General features: G+C 40.7%; 1 protein-coding gene across 3 annotated transcripts in view; it reads left to right on the forward strand.

The window, feature by feature from the left end:
* Nucleotides 1–702: 702 nt before the first annotated feature.
* The window catches only part of RBPMS (RNA binding protein with multiple splicing), a 205,852-nt gene continuing 186,332 nt past the window's right edge, over nt 703–20,222 (forward strand). For 2 of the 3 annotated variants that reach the window (XM_006834493.1, XM_006834491.1), the window contains exon 1: nt 760–825. In XM_006834493.1, coding sequence (XP_006834556.1) covers nt 760–825 — 66 coding nt within the window. Of the gene's footprint in view, nt 826–20,222 lie in introns of all 3 variants that reach the window. The other variant, XM_006834492.1, reaches the window with a different exon arrangement.

Raw genomic sequence — 20,222 nt, forward strand, 5'->3', positions numbered from 1 at the left:
TCCCTCTCCTTCCTCAGCCTTCGCCCTCGGACCTACAGCGAAGTAAAGAGCTGGGGTCGCCGCTTCCGCCTGCGGCCCGCCGCCCCTCCCCGGCGCGCGCCATCCGGCCGTGGGACAGCCGCCCTCCGCGCGGCCCCTCCTCCTGCGGGGGGCTTCGTCGTTCCCGTCGCGTCCCTCTGGGCTGTAGCCTACAGCCCACGTCCAGAGAGGGCGGAGGAAGGAAGAGAGAGGAGGGGAGAGGGGAGGGAAGAAGGCGAGAGAAAGGGAGCTACTTCGATCCCGTACTGCTCAGAGCCTGCCAGGAGCACGCACTCAGCGGCTCTCCGGCTCCCAGCGTCCCAGCTGCAGCCGAGCCCGCGCCCCGCACGAACTCCTCTCCGGACACCCCGCGTTCCCCCCGCTCCAGCAGCTGCTAGACTCGGGCAGCGGCAGCCCACAGCCCCAACTCAGCCACATCCTCAACTCTGTAGCCCCATCCTTTCTTCCTTCCCTCGCGCCCGCCCTCTCCAGGTCTCTCTCCCGGTTCCCCGATTGTCTCCGTTCCCTTGCCCTTTCCTTGCCCGATCTCTTCCCTGCACTTCCTGAGTCGTCGGCCGCGGCAGTCTCAACGCGACTCCGGAGCCCGAGCCACAGCTCCAGCCTTCGCAACCCGCGGCGCCCCACCCGAGGGAGCTCCGGTGTCCCGGGAAGGGAACCGTGGGCGAGCGCCCTCGCCCAGCCCCGCGCCCCAGCCCCGCCCGGGGAGAAAGGACCGGGAAGATGAACAACGGCAGCAAAGCCGAGAAGGAAAACACCCCAAACGAGGCCAACCTTCAGGAGGAAGAGGTACTGAGTAGCTCGGTGCGACCTGGGACTGGAGCCGCCGGCTTTCTCCTAAGTGCCGGCTGCCGGAAGGGAGAAGCCGGCGGGGCGCTGGTGCTGGTGCCGGGCGGTGGGCAGGGTGCCCAAGGAAGGGGGTGCCGTAGTTGAAGGTTCGCAAATTACCCTTGTGCCCCAAGACGCAAGCCTCCAAATTTGACCCCCGAAGGGTGTATCTTTGGAGTGTGTTTTTGTGTGACCACACTGCGTGCCTAAAATTGCGTAACTCTGAGAACTTTTCGGAGACTTTCCTAAGTGTAATGATCAACTTTTGTGTGCTAGGGATTTAAAAAGAGGAATCGAGAGGTGGATTCTGGGTGACCTCAGATTACTGGGACCTGGAGGGTCAGGATATAGTTCTGAGTGTGGGATTGGAAATTGTGTGTGTTGTAAGAAACTCGGAGACAAGTTCTTATAAAAAGATAACTTCTGTCCACTGCCCCTCCCTTTCAATGTACAAGTTCTTGGTGAATATCTTTAAAGCGGAAGCATTTTGGTTTAATAAGTAGATAATTCATCAGCCGCATTCTTTTCTGATGAGTCAAAGACCCCGAACCTGGACGATTAACTTTGGTAAATTTAGGCACAATGCACGTGTGGGGAGTTGAACATAAGGGTTAAAAACTTAACAGTTATTTCTGAATACAAATGCTATGTGATGTATCCGTAATAAAAATGAAATTGTGAGGCTGCGAAGAGTTCCTTTGGTGGAAACACAAACTACAGTAAGTGTAGGGAGGAATCCAGACTTTGCAAAGTTTTGTACCTAGGATATTCGTTATGCATCATGTTAAATAACACCGTTCCTGCAGGTAGCGTATCTGGAGGCTAAAAAACAGTATTTTTCTTGTACTTTTGAAGATCTTACCTAGATGAGTTCTTGAAGACTTAAAAAAGAACTTGTTGTTAGGTGCCTTCGAGTCGGTACCGACTCATAGCGACCTTATGCACAGCAGAACGAAACTTTTCCAGATCCTGGGCCAACCGCAAATGCCAGAAAGTACACTTGTACATTTGACCTTATATGAATTGCATCCTAATATATAAAGTGGACACCGTGGAAAGACGATTCAGAGCGGTTGGAAGCTGAGATTATAATTGAGGCACTCTGTATGTGCACACACAAATTCAGATAGTGAAGTCAAACGTTGGGGAATTCATTCATGTGTACGAGTATAAACCAGCTGAGTATTGTGTATTTGTTAAATAGGAACTACTTGTGGGAAAGATAAAGGAAAAAACTAAGTCTGTGTAAAACGATTCAAAATAAAGATAAGATTTTACTCTTTATAGTTGTATGATAATGCAATCTAGGTGAATTGTGGAAAGATTAAAATTGCCCTCTCCGCTGGAGAAATTGTCCTATTTTATGATCAACTATTATTTTGAAAGTAGGTGCTTGATTTATTACATGACAAGCAATACTACTGACATTTCTTTTGCAAAGCTTTTTAAAGCTTTGAATTGCAAGTTCCACTTTTTCTTTTTATCTTTGTAGCACTTTTATGGGTTCCTTTACTATTTAAGTTCTTTACCCTATCACATGTGAAATTTGAAAAAATGAAGGCAAGTTTGGTTTTTAGTTAACTCACCAATCCACTTAGCACACAAAGATAATCCTTGCTTGCTTCAGGAACTTTTCTATTTCAGATTGGCAATCTGTTTACTTGAGGGATAAAAATATATTTGTATGAAACCATCTTTTTCTCTGTTCACCCAATTGGGAAAACTTGTAACTGGTAAAAAGTTTAATAAGGCAAACCAGATTATATTTTGCTTTAGGTTGTAGACAGCAAAAGAGGTTTGAGTATTCTAAAACCCTAACCCATTTAACTTAATGAAATTAAATAGACAAAAGTCACATTTTTCTGCTAGACTCAAGTCAACAGCAACCAGGACTGAGGTGTTGACTGCATTGTTTCTGGGGGCCTTACTGTTAATGTGTGTGAGACTGTACAAATAAAACCAATCACAGGCCCTCTCAGTATAGTCACTGCTTCCTACCTGCCCTGTGCTCCTTTTCAGGTAGGAATGACATGTGGCTCTAGCAAAAAAAAAAAAAACTAGTTAGTTTAAAAATAGGTGGACAGTCTCAGGAAGATCTCAGAACTCAAGTGGTACAAGAGAGAGGGTGTATAAAATATAAAGAGAGAAGGGACTATGTTAGAAATTCAGAAAATAGTTGACCTAAATGATCTAGATAATTTTGCCCCACTTAGTTTTTTGGTTTTGTTTTTTTTTGGCAGACTCCTTCCTTCTTTAACCCTGAGAGCCACAAGTAAAATAAATAATGGTATTTGGTGGGTCCTATTAATGTGCTCGACATCATACAAAACCACAGCCTGGACGCTTTCCCTGCCCACCCAGTGGATCAGCAGTTCCTCCTTAAACACATTAAAAAGCCTTGGCAAAGAACTCTAGTAAACAGAACACACACATCTAAAATGTATATATAACACACAGTGACAAAAGAGGAAAAATATGTTCTGTTCTAGTTTCTGATCGCCATTAAATTGACATGGAAAAGAGTAAAATCGTCAAGAGAAAATAGTTTATAGATCATCAGGGTGATTTTAAAAATAATTTTCTCCTATTTAAAAAATGAGCTTTTATCATTCAGTATGTGTTAGCTGTATTTGAGATCCTTAATACTTTACTCTGGAGCAACAGCGATGTGGAAACCCTTAGTTCCAGCTGTATACAATGAATAGAGTAGGATTTTGGATAATTTTTGTGGCCTGTTAGAGTTGAAAATTTTCAAGAACTTGGGAAGGACATGTACTTGTGCTTTGGATAGCATTTAAAACTTTGAGGAAAAATAATTTCACGATTTGGCTAAGCTACTGTGTAAGAGAGATAGTACAACTGGTTTCCTGGTTTCCAGTGTGTTGTAATTGTGTATACTTGTATAAGTTGTCCTTATAAAGAAAAACTAATTGCTGAGATCTTACTGCAATCTGAGATTGATACAGCTTATATATAGGGTATCAGATAATTTTTTAAAATAGTTTTGCAAATAAAATTAAATTTGTCTCCAATTTTGGAGTATATAATATTCTTAAAAATACCTTTGGCAGTTAGCACTCATCAGACTTTATTAATAATATTTAGGTCTTAGACTCTAAGTCTCACTAACCATTTAATGCACTCAAATACTGAAACTTTTTCATCTTATAATTGAAAGAAATACTTGATTTGCTGGACACTGGATTTTCATACAGAAATTTAAGAAAGTGGGATAAATATGTAATTTTGGTTTTATTCTGTCCATGTCATGGGTTACTTTCCAGGCAGATTACAAATCATTTTTAAAAGGCATTTTATTGTGTTGAGGCACTGATGTCAAATAGAGTAATTTCCCTTAAATTGCTTTGACTGAACTGACTTGTACTTAAAATAAAACCAAAAAAAAGCAAAAAATCTTGGCACAGTTTGAATATTGATTGAAAAGATGTTTGGCAGATGTTGGACAGAAATCATCTAAAGACCATTCTTTAGAGGTTAATACTGATCTTTACTTTGCATTCCATATTTTTAAATTGCTTCATAATTTCATCAAAATAATTGGGTTCATAAAAAATGTTGTTTCTTAGAATTGGCAGAGAAAAACATACCATGTTAGTTTGATGTGGCACCTCACATTGAGTGTTAAGATTAATCTACATTATGGCTTTGGGAAAATACTGGGCAGTCTTATACAATTTAACTGTTTCGAGTCTCTGTTATTCTACATCAAGTCTAATACAATAAATTTATATTTCAATCATAGAATAGTATTTGGTGACAGTATTTTGGATGAAAGTATAGTGACCTCATAGTGGAATGATGCTGTAAGACCACTGCCAGTACGGCATACACTTGAGTTATTTTCCAGTGTTGATTTTAGAATTTTCCTGATGTACCCTTATGTGCAAATACATTCCCCCTGTTTCCAAGGACATTTGTTTTTTTGATGCATAGTTTCGATGCACTATAGATTCAGGTTCGTTGTGGAGATACTTTCATATAATTTGTGGAGGGTTCATACTAATTTTTGCTTTGAAGGATATAAGTGTTCAAAGTTTTTGTATCGTATATAAAAAAGCTTACACATCATTTGATTCAGTAACTTTAAGAATTTACCCTAAGAAAATGGTAAGCACCAATATATATGAGCTATATAAATGATTATTACACCAAAACACCCAAAAACCAAACTTACAGTTGTCAAGTCGATTCTGACTCAGTGACTCTATAGGACATAATAGAACTGTTCTGTTTCCAAGGGTTTCCAACACTGTGAATCTTTATGGAAGCAGATTGCTTCATATTTCAGTCAAGAAACAGTTCTTGGGTTCCAACTGCTGATCTTTCAGTTGTTGTTCTTGTTAAGTGCCGTTGTTGAGTCAGTTCCGACCCATAGCGACCCTTTGTATCGGTTTTAAGGAGCGGCTGGTGAGCTTGATCCACGGAGTTTGTGGTTCAAACCTACCTTGCAGTCCAGCGCATTCACCCACAGGATTACACCAATGATGATTGGTGGTTCTGTGCTGTGGAGCCCGTACCGACTCATAGCCGATCCTTTACAGGGTTTCCGAGGCTGTAAATCTTTATGAGAGCAGAAAGCCTCTTCTTTCTCCTGCGGAACAGCTGATAGTTTTGAACTGCTGACTTTAAGGTTCGCAGCCAGATTCGTAGGAGGCCCAAAACACTACTACACAGGGCTTTCCTCATTCACCTCAGCAGTGTTATTTGTACTTTCAGTCAGCACTTCCTTTTCCTTATCCTGTCCTTTCCTGAGTCCATTGAGTTGCTTCTGAGTCGCTTCCTACTCATAGCAACCCTGTATAGGGTTTCCAAGGAGTGGCTGGTGAGTTTCAACTGATTTAAACCTACCTTGTGGTCCAGTGCTTATCCTATGGCGCCTCACCAGGACAGCAAACCAATATTCAACCAGCTGTGCCATCTGAGCTCCTTATAGTTAAGTGAGTCTTATTACAATCATTGAAAGAGAATATTATTCAGCCATTAAAAGCCATAGTTTTTAAAGACTAATCCTGATGTGGTGTTGTAGTGTCAGCACTGAACTGCTGACTACAAAGTTGGTGGTTCAAGCTCACCAGCTGCTCCTTGGAAACCCTGTACAGGGTCGCTGTGAGTCAGACTTGACTCCACAGCACTTAACAACAACATATTTTAACTGAGGAGATAATTATCACAGCATTCTCTTTAGAGATCATATGTAGTCCCTGTTGTTGTTGTTGTTAAGGGCCATTGAGTCGGTTCCGACCCATAGCGACCCTGTATAGGGTTTCTGAGGAGCAGCTGGTGAGCTTGACCCACCGATCTTGCAGTTCAAACGGGGCTTTGCAGTCTAGCGCATTAACCCACTGAGTGGTGCAAAAAAACAGTTTACTGTGCTCTGCTGCTATAACCAAAAGGTTTGGAGGTTCAAGTTCTTTTAGAGATTCCATGGAAGAAAGCCCCGGTGATACTCTTCCAAAAAAAAAAAAATCAGCCATTAAAAATCCTGTGGCGCTTACACAGATCTCCTCTGACAACTGGCTTATCTACATGCTATGTTTATAATTCCCTATTGCATTAAATGAAAAGAGATTAACAAGTTTTATATTGCATGATATCAGTTCTTTAAAATAAGCATATATAACCAACCAAATATTAGCAAAAATGATCTGATTACAGGTCATTGTTATTTACTTTATGATAATGTTTCTATGTTGTTTAAAATTGCAAAAATCAACATGTGGACAAAAATAACTGAATGTCTCTTTGGTGATTTCATTAAATTCCCCTAGAATTTCTATTGTTGTTATTAAGTACCGGTGAGTTCTGACCCATAGTGACCCTGTATAGGGTTTCTGAGGAGTGCCTGGTGAGCTTAAACTGCTGATATTGTGGTTCAAACCAACTTTGCAGTTGAGCACATTAACCCACAGCACTACACCAAGACTCCCGGCGTTTCAGTGATGGTTATAGTGGTGATGTGCTATGGGGTCGTCTCCAACTCATCAACCAGTGTGGGATTTCTGTTTTTACAGGAGCAGAAAGCTTCATCTTTCTAATGTCTGGAATTTCTGTAGTTATATGCCGTGCAGTCAGTCCCGACTCATAGCGACCCTGTACAGGGTTTCCAAGGCTTTAAATCTTTACAGAAGCAGAAAACCTCATCTTTCTCCCGCAGAACAGCTGGTAGTTTTGAACTGCTGACCTTGAGGTTTGCAGCCTGAGTCATAACCACTACGCTATCAGACCTCCCCAAACAATAAGGTTGAGCATAGTCAGTTTTGCCCACATTCCTTGCTGCAGGAATGAGGTCTTCTGTTCCACTTCACCTTTCTCATTCATTTCCTTATCTGGGATCATTTTACTGATCTTTAGCAGCTTACCCTAGTCTAATATCCTTTCTCAGTCCATCCTTACACTGCCGAGATCTTCTGATATCCCAAATTCTTTAGCACTACTCTGTTCTCCACAAAATAAAGTCCAAGCTTGGCATTCAGGATTGCCTTACGCTGTGCAGACCATTTGCTTCCACAGACAGGTTTTCTACTCTTTTTCTTTTCTTGATCTGTTTTCAAGGTTTCAAGGCAGGATTCAAGTTTCAGTCCACATTTTGATGTCCTCACCCGAGTGCCCCATCTAAAGAGATTTTTTTTTTTCCTTCTCAGAATTCCATTACAAGTTGCTTTCTGCTATGTCTATTTCTGGAGATACCTGGATATATCCTAGATTTTTGCCTTACTTACATTTTTTTAAAAAAGGATCCATGTCATATTATCACAGTATTCTTAGTATTCAACACCTAATGAGAGCAATGCCTCAGTACCAGATTAAGTGGTAATTTTGTATGTGGTATGGCACTGTAGGGACCACAAGTTCGGTGATGCACTTTCCAGTTGCTCCTTGCAAACCCTATGAGTCGGAACCGACTTGACAGCACTTAACAATTCTTTATAAATATATCATTTATAGACATGCCCTTATGAAAGAGCATGGTGAGAATGTCTGTTCAGAAGCAGCCATTTGTTTAATATTGAGGGTTTCTTGCCCACTAAGGATATAGAGAAGTCTAGGAAGGACCGACCCATGGGAACATTATTTCCTGATTCATCCTTGTCCTCCCTTGAGTGCACAGATGGGCACAGGTAATCATACCATCAGGCAGTCCATAGTGATGTAGGATGCCTCATTCCAAGGTTCAGTTGAGTTTTCACCATTGATTTGATTTGACTTCTTTGAAGTGGGCTTCCGGTAGCCTTGGTTAAGTGGACGAGCATGAGACCCTAGTTTCCTAAACAAGCCTGCTCTGTGTGACAGCCACTCTGGAATGTTTGTGTTCAGTTTCATTTGGCACCTTAGTGTCTGCCTGGGGGTAGGGGAAAGGGAATGCAAATGTTCCTCTCAAACTGCTTGCTTTGGTCAAAGAAAATCTGAAGGAAGGAATGAGGAGAATGAACCTTAACAGCTGTAGCAAAAGTGGCTGCCTGGGGTGGTGGGCTGGAGGCCACCTGGGACCAGGTATTAATTAAATGGAACGTAATGTTGAGGTGAGTATTTTGGAGCACCATGACCCGGACATTTGACATTTGACATATCTTGAATATAACTTCTCATACTCGCACCTTTGTGTTTAAAGTGTACTGGGGAGATATTTTAAACAATTTCAATGCATTCTGTGTGTGTGTGGTGAGACTGTGCTTGCATTATCTGGAACGTGAAGCTGATTGAATACTGGAGAAAGGCTGCTTGTTGGAACTTCTTAAAATAAGGTGTCCAATTTGTGAATTTTGCTGATATCAGAATAAAGAGAACATGGAAAAATTTGAACCTATGACATTTTCAGAATTTCTATTGAGTATTTGCTATATATCAAGCACTCTACATGTGTTGTTTCAGCTTTGCAAAAAGCTTTTATGTGGGCTCAGCTAAGGCCCTGAGAGGTTAAATAACTGGGTACTTCATGTGTAGATTCTGGGGTTGCCAAGATCAATGAGAGGCAGTTCCTACTCTTAAGTTGCTCACAGTTTAATGGTGATGACCCTGTGTAAACAAACACTTATAATAAAGCATGGTGTTAAAAGTTGAGGTGGTTGTTTGATTTGGTGAAGTGACAGGAACTGTGTCACTGGAAAATCTTAAAGAAAAAGAAGGTGACATTTGAGTGAAGCCTCTGTAAAACTCTTTTGTTAGATGAGGAAAGGATTATCTCAGTGGGGAGAAGACAGCTCAGGCAAAGAGAGCAGCTCTATGGTAACATGAAAATTCTAACTCATGGCAAACCCAGGAGTAGGATTGCACCCTATAGAATTTTCAATGGCTGACTTCAGAAGTTATTTAGTTTTACCAGGCCTTTCTTCTGAGGCGCTCCTTGGTGGATTCCAACCTTGAAGGCAACCAAGGTGTGGCAGAAGTGGAGAGGAGAAGTCAGGATGAAAGTGGAGAAGGAGGCATTGGACAGTGAGATTAAAGAGGAGCTTGTGTTCCACGCGGGGAGATTTTGACTCTACCCTGTGATGGGAAGCTGGAATAGTAGTATAACAGAGATGTATGTAGCATTTTAGGACATTCCAGTGGGGAAAGGGGTGTAAACGTTGAAGAGTAAAGATCAGTGAGACGAGACTAGACCAAGGCTTACAAGTAAAAGTAAGGTAGGTGTAGTGGCTGGCAGTGGTGACTGAAAGGAAGAGAGACTTAGAGGTGAGGTGGTTAGGGGCCAGCCTCCATGACTGTTAGGTTTTTGGTTGAAAGGAGACATCCATCAGTTTCTCAAGGTTTGCTTTCTTGGCCACTAGCTACATAGTGGATATCTTGGTACAAATAGAAAAGAAAAGCTTGATAGGGAAAGTAGACAGCTAGGAAGCGAAGGTGAGAGTTCCCATCTTCAACATGTTTATATTTTTCCAAACAGTGAAAGAATATATAGCTGGCTATTGAAAATGTGGGTGATATTAGTTGTTGTTATGTGCCATGGAGTCGGTTCCGACTCATAGAGATCCTGTATGGGGTTTCCAAGGCTGTAAATCTTTACAGGAGCAGATATGAGAAGAGTGTCTCCAAAATTGAAAGAGCGGCATAGGACCCAAGTACTTAGGAAACCTTGTAAATGTAGACGAGGAAAGATACACTATTTACTTATTTTGAAGCCAAGTGAAAAATCAGTTGGAGAGAGCAGGAGAATTAACATTCTCAGGGAAAATTGAGAAACATTTTTTAAATGCACTCTTTAATTCAGGTACCTAAGAATGTATTACAAGGAACTCTGGCAGCGTAGTGGTTACAAATCGGGCTGCGAACCGCAAGGTCAGCAGTTCGAAACTACCAGCTGTTCCGCGGGAGAAAGATGAGGCTTTCTGCTCCCCTAAAGAGTTACAGCCTCAGAAACCTGGTGCAGGGTCGCTATGAGTCAGAACCAACTCCACGGCATGTAATAACAACAAGAATGTATTACAGACTTGCAGAATGTGCCCTTGGTAATGTAAATTATTATATCTACCTGAGAGTTTTTACAAAAAAAAAAAAAAAAAAAGCTAAAGTGAATAGAGAGAAATACTGTTAACTGATGGTACATGGAGGGGATTGTAATCATTGTGATGAAACAAGGTGTATGATTTGTTTAATGTAAAACTGATGATCTGCCCTATAAACTTTTACTCAATCCACAATAAAAACTCGAAGGAAAAAAAAAAAAAAAAAAAAATGTATTATATATAACTTGCCTAGCCATAATATGGAGTCCTGGTGTGGCAATGCTGGGCTGCAAGGTCAGTTTGAACCGCAAGGTTGGCAGTTCAAGCTCACCAGCCACTCTTCGGAAACCCTATAGAGGGTCACTATGAGTTGGAACCAACTCGACACACTTAATAACAAGCCATAAAATATATCTGTACTGACTCAATGACACTTAACAACAACTATATATATTGGTGTAGAATAAGCACTAGATTACAAGGTCGGTTTGAACTGCAGTCAAATTCACCAGTCGCCCCTCGGAAACCCTACATAGGGTTGCTGTGGGTCAGAACCGACTTGAAGGCACTTAACAACAACATATAATTGTATGCTTATCTATTTGAAAGGAGCTCTGGTAGCATAGTGGTGACGAATCCGGCTGCGAACCTTAAGGTTCGAAACTACCAGCTGTTCCACAGGAGCAAGATGAGGCTTTCTCTCCCATAAAGATTTGCAGTCTCCACGGTACTTAACAATAACAACAGCAACCCCCTCTATGATGCATGCTGTGTAGAATACTAAAAAGGAAATTGCAGTCATGCATGCCAGTCTTACTCAGAAGGTAGATCCAAATTCCAGGTTGTAATATATTGTTACACAAATTTAAATGCAAAGAGAGTGTGTAGGTGGCCTGGCTCAATCCTGTCAGCCAGCCACTAGGAGTTTGCTTACATGATGAATTGGGGAACCTCAAACTTGGGGTGCATCTGTTTGACCCTGAAAATAAGTTCGTTTATCGTGAGTTAATTTTTCCTTAATAGTGTTAAGCCACCAGGTAGTTATGCTGGCTGGTAGCCAACATTATCCTAAGAGCAATCCTGAAGATTAAAATGTATATATATATTGGTGTTTTTTTCTTTCTTTCTTTCTTTCTTTCTTGAATCCCCAGGATCCTGTTTTGTGAAAATTCCTTTTATACCCACCTTGAAGATGGATATTTAAGTCCTCCTGGGAGAAGGTGCATTGCAGAAAGTGCTATCTTATTTCAGAAGTACCAGAATTTCCTTTGTGCTTAGAGGGGAAGTGCTACAAAAGTGTAATTACTTTACCCAGCATGTGTGAGCTACAGGACTTAGAATGTGTGAGTTTCCTAAGAGGCATCTGTTTTTAAATACAGTATCCCTCCAAGCCTGCAGGATGTGATTGGGGGGCTGGGGACATGCGCTTCCGTCCTGTGCTTGTCTAGGGATGCTGGCTGACTGGGCACTGAAACTGTTGGTAATTGTTGCTCCTCAGGGTCTTACTTATCAGAGTAGAAGGGATGACAGTGACTTAGGCCCTGCCATTCAGTATTGTGATTCCGCCTTCCCTTGCCACTCTTGGAAGCCCATTTCCTTTTTGCCAGATCCTCCAAGCGTTTCCCCAATAATGAGCAAAAGAATTGTTCAAGCTAACTCTGAGACCATTTTTGTTTTTGTAAAACTTTCTGTTTTAATCTTTCTTATTTTAATAGTATGTACTAAGAAAATTGGAGGGAGCATTGGTGATCGGTGCAAATCCGAATATAATCAATCTTGTAAAAGCGTGTATAGATTTTTCATATTAATTCAATTAGCTGACCCAACATTTATTCAGCCTTGTCTTCTAACATTGCTCTTTAACAAAACAGATGAAGTGTTACTATCCCAGTTTCATGTCTAAGAAAACTGAGGTTCTAAGAGATTTGTGTGAAGTTTTAACAGCTGGTGCTGAGGAGCTTAAAATTCTCTTGTGGTGCGCAAGGTTCACGAGATTCACCTCTGTGACCTCCTGTGCCACAAATCATGCAGAATACTTCAGTGTCTTGGGTCTTACATAGGTAACTACAACTTGCCAAACTTGTTCCTGCTTGAGGGCCTTTATGCTTGCTGTTCCCTTGGCCTGGAAAACCCTATCCCAGATATTTACATGGCAGATTCATTCTTGTCACGCATTTAGATCTCAGTTCAAATGTCATCCCAGAGAGGTCTTTGATCTTCCCTTGAAAGTATAACCCCACATTCCCAACCACTGTCACTTCCCTCTTATTTTCCAGATAGTCCTTTTTTTTCACTGACATTACTGTGTGTGCTTATTTTACTCATTTAATATTGTCTTGCTCCCCTGTGGCCCCATGGCAACAAGCACCTCCTCTGCATTGTTTAATGCCATACCCCCCAATTCCTAGAACAATGCTCGGAACTGCTCAATAAGTTGATTTGTTAAATAACTGGAATACAAATCAGCATGTCAAGCTCTGAAGCTCATACAGTATTACCACACCATCATAAATCTTTGTGTTTTTCAGATTAAATTTCAATTATTGCTGTCAATTCATTTCTGGATCCCCTTCCTCCTTAATTACATCAGAAACTACAATCATAATCTCACTTCCTTTTAAATTAGACATTTTGTTTGGAGGACAAATGAAAGACTCTGCATTGGACGAATGTAGCAGTTTTTCAAACTAAAAGGAATCTTCCCCTTGGTCCAGTTATAATGGAAAACTAATAAGTTGGTAATTCCAAAGATCAGTAGTGAAATGTGGTTCTCGTCTGAAGAGAAACATAAGTATAAGCAGGGTATGATGAAGTGCTTAATGTCATGAATCTGATTCCTGTTTTACATTTGTGGTTCTTGTTTATGTTAATAACCCAGGCCAAATTGGTGTTGAGACTGAGCCTAGCCTGAAGCACACTATCCTCTCCTCCTGTAAAAAGGTATGTGCTTTTTGTTCAGTGCCCTTGAATCGGCTCTGACTCAAAGCCACTATGTATAGGGTTTCTGAGGCTTTAAATCGCTAAATCTTCTCAGGAGCAGAAAGCCCCATCTTTTGCCCAAGGATCTGCTGGCAGGCTTGAACTGCAGACCTTCTAGTTCTCAGTCCAGTGCTTATCTTATGTAGTCCCCACACTCAAAACAATGTCAGCTTTAGCTAGATGAATGTAGCCTTTACACACCTGTATGTTTAGCCAAGAGGGGAGTGTCTAGTCAGTGCTTTGTGAATTGTACAGCGGTACTCACAGACTCTGGGGCTGTTTTTATTCATTATGCAGCAGAACAGATGACAATTCAGGATAAAAGAAATGTAAACCCTCAGTACTTTGTACATCAGACTGGCAAACCACCTGCTAATTGAGCAGATTAATGCAGTAATAGAGTTGCCCCTTAGGATAAATCAGAACCAACTTAATATGGGTAATTCAGTAATGAAAATGCAGGCATTGGATTATCCTTATTTCTGCCCTAATACTTGACCTTGTGCAAACTTTTAAAACTTTGCCATTATCCATTGTCTGATAGTTTTACAACCAATCCATTGTGTCCTTATATATGCCAGTTTTTAACCAGATCACCAATACCCTTCAGTTCTTTTTCTTATTATCTCTGCGACCTTAGAGAAGTCACTTTAGCTGTCTCCATAACTAAAGTCTAGAGATTCGTTAGACTACACCTGATGTGCATTAGAAGAACCTCAACTCTGATTTTTTTCCATTACCATTCCCACTTTCCATTTCCCCATTGTTATGTGGAAGGTTTCCATTGCATGCCAAGATGCATCAGGGCTGAAGGGATAGACTTGGGGAATGGTGGTAACTCTTTTAAATGAAAACACCAGACTTTTCCTGTTTCGTTGTTAAATTATTTAGCATTTTAAGGAAATGAAAAATTAGTGAAGGCTCCTCACTTTGGAAACTCCTTTCTGTATTTGAAAATATTTTCTTAAGTTTGTTTTTCATACCTCAAGTTTTTTTTTTTTTTTTTTTTTTTAAATTCCATAAGAAAATGAATGCCTCTCTTCGAAATGGGTGGGAGTTTCTGGGTGTAAGCTAGCTGCAGGAAATGACCCTCTCTAAACAAAAGGACTCTTTAAGGCTCATCCTGAGTCTTTGTGTTTTGAGGAGGCGTTATGCAGAAAACCAGAGCTAGGAAATGAATCTTTGCTTTAGCCATTCTAATGGGGGAAGGGAGGAAGGAGAAGTTTGCTTGGGTGCACACCCACCTTACTGTCTGAAGCAGGCAGGCGGTACCCTCTGTGAACCTGAAAATTTCAAAGAGGCTGGCTGGTTCTGCTGGAGCCACCAGGTTGAGTAGAATTATACCCAGTGTGGCATTCAGCTTTATTTACACTTTCAGCTTTTGCTGGAAAAAGCCCACTGCTCTAGTAAAACTTGGAAATAAATATGTTGTTGTTAAGTGCCTTCAAGTTGGTTCCGACCCATAACGACCCTGTACAGGGTTTCCGAGGGTGTAAATCCTTACGGGAGTAGAAAGCCTCATCTTTCTCCCATGGAGCGACTGGTAGTTTCGAACCGCTGACCTTAAGGTTCGCAGCCCGATTTGTAACCACTACGCTACCAGAGCTCCTGGGAATAAATATAGAATGGGAAAAAGTCTGTGGTTCAAGCTCACCAGTTGCTCCAAGGGAAACCCTATATAGGGTCGCTATGAGTCAGAACTGACTTATAGACAGCACACAGCACTTAACAACAACAAAACAACTAAGTGCTGGTGTGGTGATTTAGAATAAGTATTGGACTGCTAACCGCAAGGTCTGCAGTTTAAATCCATCAGCTGCTCCTTGAAACCCTATACAGGGTTTCTCTTGGCTAAGTGGCAGCATCCATGAACTCAAGCATGGCAACAGTAGTGAGGTTGGCCCAGGATTGGGCATTGTTTCCTTTTGCTGTGCATAGGTCGCTATGGGTTGGTAGTGACTCGATGGTACCTAGCAACAACAACTACATGAGTCCGAACCAACTCGTAGACACTTAACAACAGCATTTAGCCTTAAGTTGAGCCCTGGTGACAGCAATGACGTATGTGCTCAACGACTAGCCAAAAGGTCGGCTTTGAGACCACCAGTTGCTATTGTACATAGGGAAAAAGATTACATTCTTGTAACCCCCCTGGAGCAGCTCTCCTCTGTCCTGTTAGGGTCAGTGTGAGTCAGAATTGACTTGGTGACAGTGAGTTTGGGTTTTGGTGTTTATGCAAGATGGAAGCTCAGTTCCTGGAATTTGCTAATGTTGTTGCTACGTGCCATTGAGTCTGTTCTGACTCTTAGTTAGTTAAGAATCCTGTAAAGAAATCAAAGTTTTGAAATGCTACCTTAACTACGGTCTTCATTTTCCTAAATCTAAACTGATAACCTGACAATAAGTAATGACTTCTGTCTCTTGACTAATGCAGAGGGGATTGTAATCATGTCTGTGTAAGATAGCAGGCCTCTGAAGAAACACCGGCACAGTGACCACTTAATCAGTGCAGTACGTCAGAATCCCCAGTTTGTATTGCTAGAAAAGTAGTGAAGTCTTATCCATTGTTTTGCTTTTATAAATTCTTGCTGACTTGCAGCTGCAAACTTCTGCTCTTCGCGGTGCATGGTTTTTCCAGGAATACAAGTCATCTTCTCATTAATAATTAGAAACATATTTTGCTGAAAATGGTTTACTTAATTTTTAGGACACTTAAAAATAACACATCTTTTCAAAGAGAAAACACTGTTTACTTGAGAAAAGTGGAGTGATGTATTTAGGGTTCTGTGTGCAGTCGAAATTAGTAGAATAGTATTCTGTGGCAATTGGTTTAACTTTTTTGTAGGCAGGGGGACCTGTTGATGAGGGTTGGTTCACTTACTGGAGCACAAGATAAGATTAAAGTTTCTGCTCAGATCCCATTATTGAAAGAGCTTTGTTTGTATATTAAATGTGCTGAGAGACTATGTATTTTAAATATGAAGAGAAGGGTACATTGTTGTTCAGAGGAGATGAGATCATTGTAAATTCCAAAGTTTACAGGGAAGAATTATTCTAATTGAAAATTCCAGTGTCTGAAGTGTTGGTTTAATTTTTTTTCTTCTTCTTTCATTTCTTAGTAAAAAGGTTAAACCTTTAATTTGAGATAAGTTAATATTGTAATGGAGCTTGTGTGGCTTGGTGGGTTAATGCGCTGAACTGCAAAGTTGGTTTGAGCCATAAGGTTGGCGGTTCAAGCTCACCAGTTGCTCCTTGGAAACTATACAAGGTTGCTATGGGTTGAAACTGATTCGATGGCACTCAACAACAAGAACAATATTGAAATAAGTTATTAGTTTGAAAATATGAAAATTTATATTGACATATTCACTTGGAGGATTTCATATGCTATATAAAAGTTGGCATTTCCCCCCATTTTAAAAGTATCAGTTATTTTCCTGGTAAGATCTATGTTAAGACCACTCATATTTTTTAAAAGGCAAGATAAAAATATCAGTAATGATCTAAATTTAAGCCACTTACAACTTTCCATTATCCAGAGTTAACTGTAATTGCACTAAAATTCTTTACATTGAAAACTACTTTTGCATCTACCATCTGAGCATGGTGAACAAGACTAAAACATTCAGAACTGGAACACTTTATCCAGACTTCTTTATAGTTGAGATGGACTCAGCAATGAAGAATGTCTGATTTTACTGGTATCTGGAACGGCTCTTTCTGTCACTCTTCAACATTCACGGAACTACTGGTAAACGTTGAATCAAAATGAAAGTGTCCTAATCGGGAATGTTTGTCCATTCTCTTCCACTTCTTAGATGATCAAAGGGAAGCATCTTGCCCTTTGCAAGTCCAGCATCTGTTGCCATTTGGTCATAGTGCACCCAGCCTGCTGACTCTGTATCATAAAAACAAAAACAAAAATCAGTGGGGAGGTAGTAAAGACTCAAAATACTATTGGACTTTGGACTTACTCTGAGTTTCTGATTTTGGCAAATATACGAAGGGGCTTCAAGAGAGTTCGTGTAAAAATTCATTATCTTTTAATTCCGTTTTTCTGTGAATTTTTTGAAACCTCTAATACAGCCAAGAAGTTGTCACCATTGACTATCCACTCCTCTTTCAAAACACCCCCACAGACCTTTAACCAACATGAGAATTGCTCTTGTTCCTGTTATTGTCATGATTAGACAGATAAATCCTTTTGGTGTGAGCTTACCCTGAAGTCAACAAAAAAGAGGAATGAGTATCCTTTCTCAGTAATGAAGTCAGACCAGGTCATGCTTGGATGTTTCTCAGTATAAGAGATGAAGGGGTCAGAACCCAGAAATTTGACCTGGGTCTTCCCACTCATTCAAATAAATGTTCTTGAAAGTTCTCCACAACCTAATGAGGAAGTTACTAAAATTTTCCAGTAGGAGATTGCAATCATATTCATGCCATAAATACCTTACCTCCCTCTTCACCTTACCATCAATTTTAAGTCAATTCTGAGTCATAGTCAGCCTCTAGGACAGAGTAGAACTGCTCTGTAAGGTTTTGGAGGCTGTAAATCTTTAGGGAAGCAGACTTGCCTCATCTTTTTCCTGTGGAGTAGCTGATGGGTTTGAACCGCCAACCTTTCAGTTCGCAGCCCGATGGTTTTATCTCACTGTTCCATGAGGACTTACTATACGTGTTAATAAAGTTCTCTTATAAGGAAGGGGTAAGGAATAAACATTATTAAGTGCAAAGACCTGAGGTGATTTTCCTTTCATTAAAACATCTAGGATATCCATATAGATCATTTTTTGTTCTGGAAATGTGTCTTGCTTGCTGTTCCTATCGCCAAGTGGTCACAGTGTAGCTTATTGGCAGAGCAGAGATTTTTCTCCTGGTATATTTTTGCTTATCTTAAGTCTCTGCTCCACCAACATTCTTCAAATGAAGGGCAGTAATGTATTTCTTCTATTTTTAGAGATTAAAATAAGTGATAATAAATCCATACCCAACAATGGATTTTTCTTTTCTTTTTTTTTTTTACAATTGGGAATACCAAGAGACCTAGACATTTAGTTCAACTAACTGGACAACATTGTGTGTCCAAGTTTGTTTTCCAAAGTTGAATCTTTTTAAAGAACATTTCTTATTGGTACATAAACTCATGTGCATTATCCTTTACTCCAAGGGAGTGGGGGGGATTAAAAAAATACAAACAAGCAAGCAAGAAAGAAATAGTATCCTACAACTCTCCCCCCTAAATCAATGTTAATACTTTAGTAAGTATTTTTATGTCCTTTTTCTGTGTACACACATCTCCTTTAATATAAATTAGGTCACTTTATTAGATGTTTTTGTTTTGATAGACATCTTTGCATACCTGATACATCTCTGCAGCATCATTTTTAATTCAGTACACTTTGCCATACTATAGATGACCGGGGAGTTTTTCATTCACTATGAGTCAGTAAGGACTCAATGGCACCAAACAGTAACAGTTCCTGGAAACCACTCTCTTCCATAAAGCCTGTATACTCTGATCCATCCGATTTCTCTTTGAATTTTCGAAGCCCTCTCAGTCTGTATAACATAATGCTAATGTTTTATAGAAGATCTCGTATTATTCTCTCATTGTTTCAAATGACTAGACCCCAAGGAAGTTTTATCTCTTCACCACTAATCAATGCTCAACGATTCCTTTCACCATCTGTAGACCAGAATCAAGGATTCAAGAAAAGAAGGTATGTTTTTCTTTGCAAAAGACGCCTCCTGGTTCCTTTGAGAAAAAGGCAACAGTGCATATAAACTCAGTATTTCATGACCCCAATGGGTATGTGTCCTGAAATGCTGTCAGATTAAATGCTAAGTGAGATGCAAATTCCATTCATACATAACAATCAGGATGAGGCAAGATTGAGGTTTTCTGCTCATTTCCCAGAGTCACACCCAGAGGGTGTGTGCTCCTGGTAGGGAATGCTCTGTTAACAGTTAAGGAAGCTTATGGACTGTGGTAGCGTAATGGTTATGAATCGGGCTGCGAACCTTAAGGTCAGGGGTTCGAAACTACCAGCCGCTCCGGGGGAGAAAGATGAGGCTTTTTTCTACTCCCGTGAAGATTTACACCCTCGGAAACCCTGTACAGGGTCGCTATGGGTCGGACCCGACTCGATGGCACTTAACAACAACAACAACAATGGGCTGTGGTTAATGGTGATTGTCCTACCCACACCAGGAGACCCAAAGTGCCTCTTCTCAGACAGTATTTGGTGTCTCTGCCATGTTGTGGAAATTGCAGTGAAAACTCCCAGGAAAAAGTCTTGGTGTGGCACTGACGGATAAGCAGTGGACCGCAAGGTCGGTTTGAATCACAAGGTCAGCAGTTCAAACTCACTGAATGCTCCTGGGAAACCCTACATAGGGGTCACTATGAATTGGAACCAACCCAACAGCACTTTACATACATACACTTATGATTTACTCCTTCAGCTTGAGGAACACTTCTGACAGCTTCTACACTGGAGCTCAAGTCCTTCTTCCTCAAATTGAAGGAGAGGAAAAGAAATAATTTCATAGGTAAATGGTATGTTGTTGTTAAGTGCCTTAGAATCTATTTTGACTCACTGAATACAGATACAGTAAAACCATCCCACAGAATTTTTAGTGCTGGTGTGGTACTGTAGGATAAGCAATAGACTGCTCACCACAAGGCTGGCAGTTCAAACCCACCAGCTGCTTCTTAGAAACCCTATACAGGGTCGCTATGAGTTGGAAACAACTCACCAGCATGTGGCATTAACAACAAAGAGCAACAATCTTTAGGGGAGCAGACCTTCAGGTCTTTCTCCCACGGAACCACTGGGTGGGTTCGAACCAACACCTGTTGGTAACAGCCCAGTGCTTAATCATTTGTGTAAGTAGTACATAACATTTTCAATACCT

Source organism: Chrysochloris asiatica, unplaced genomic scaffold, assembly GCF_000296735.1.
Source record: "Chrysochloris asiatica unplaced genomic scaffold, ChrAsi1.0 scaffold00011, whole genome shotgun sequence".
Lineage (NCBI taxonomy): Eukaryota > Metazoa > Chordata > Mammalia > Afrosoricida > Chrysochloridae > Chrysochloris > Chrysochloris asiatica.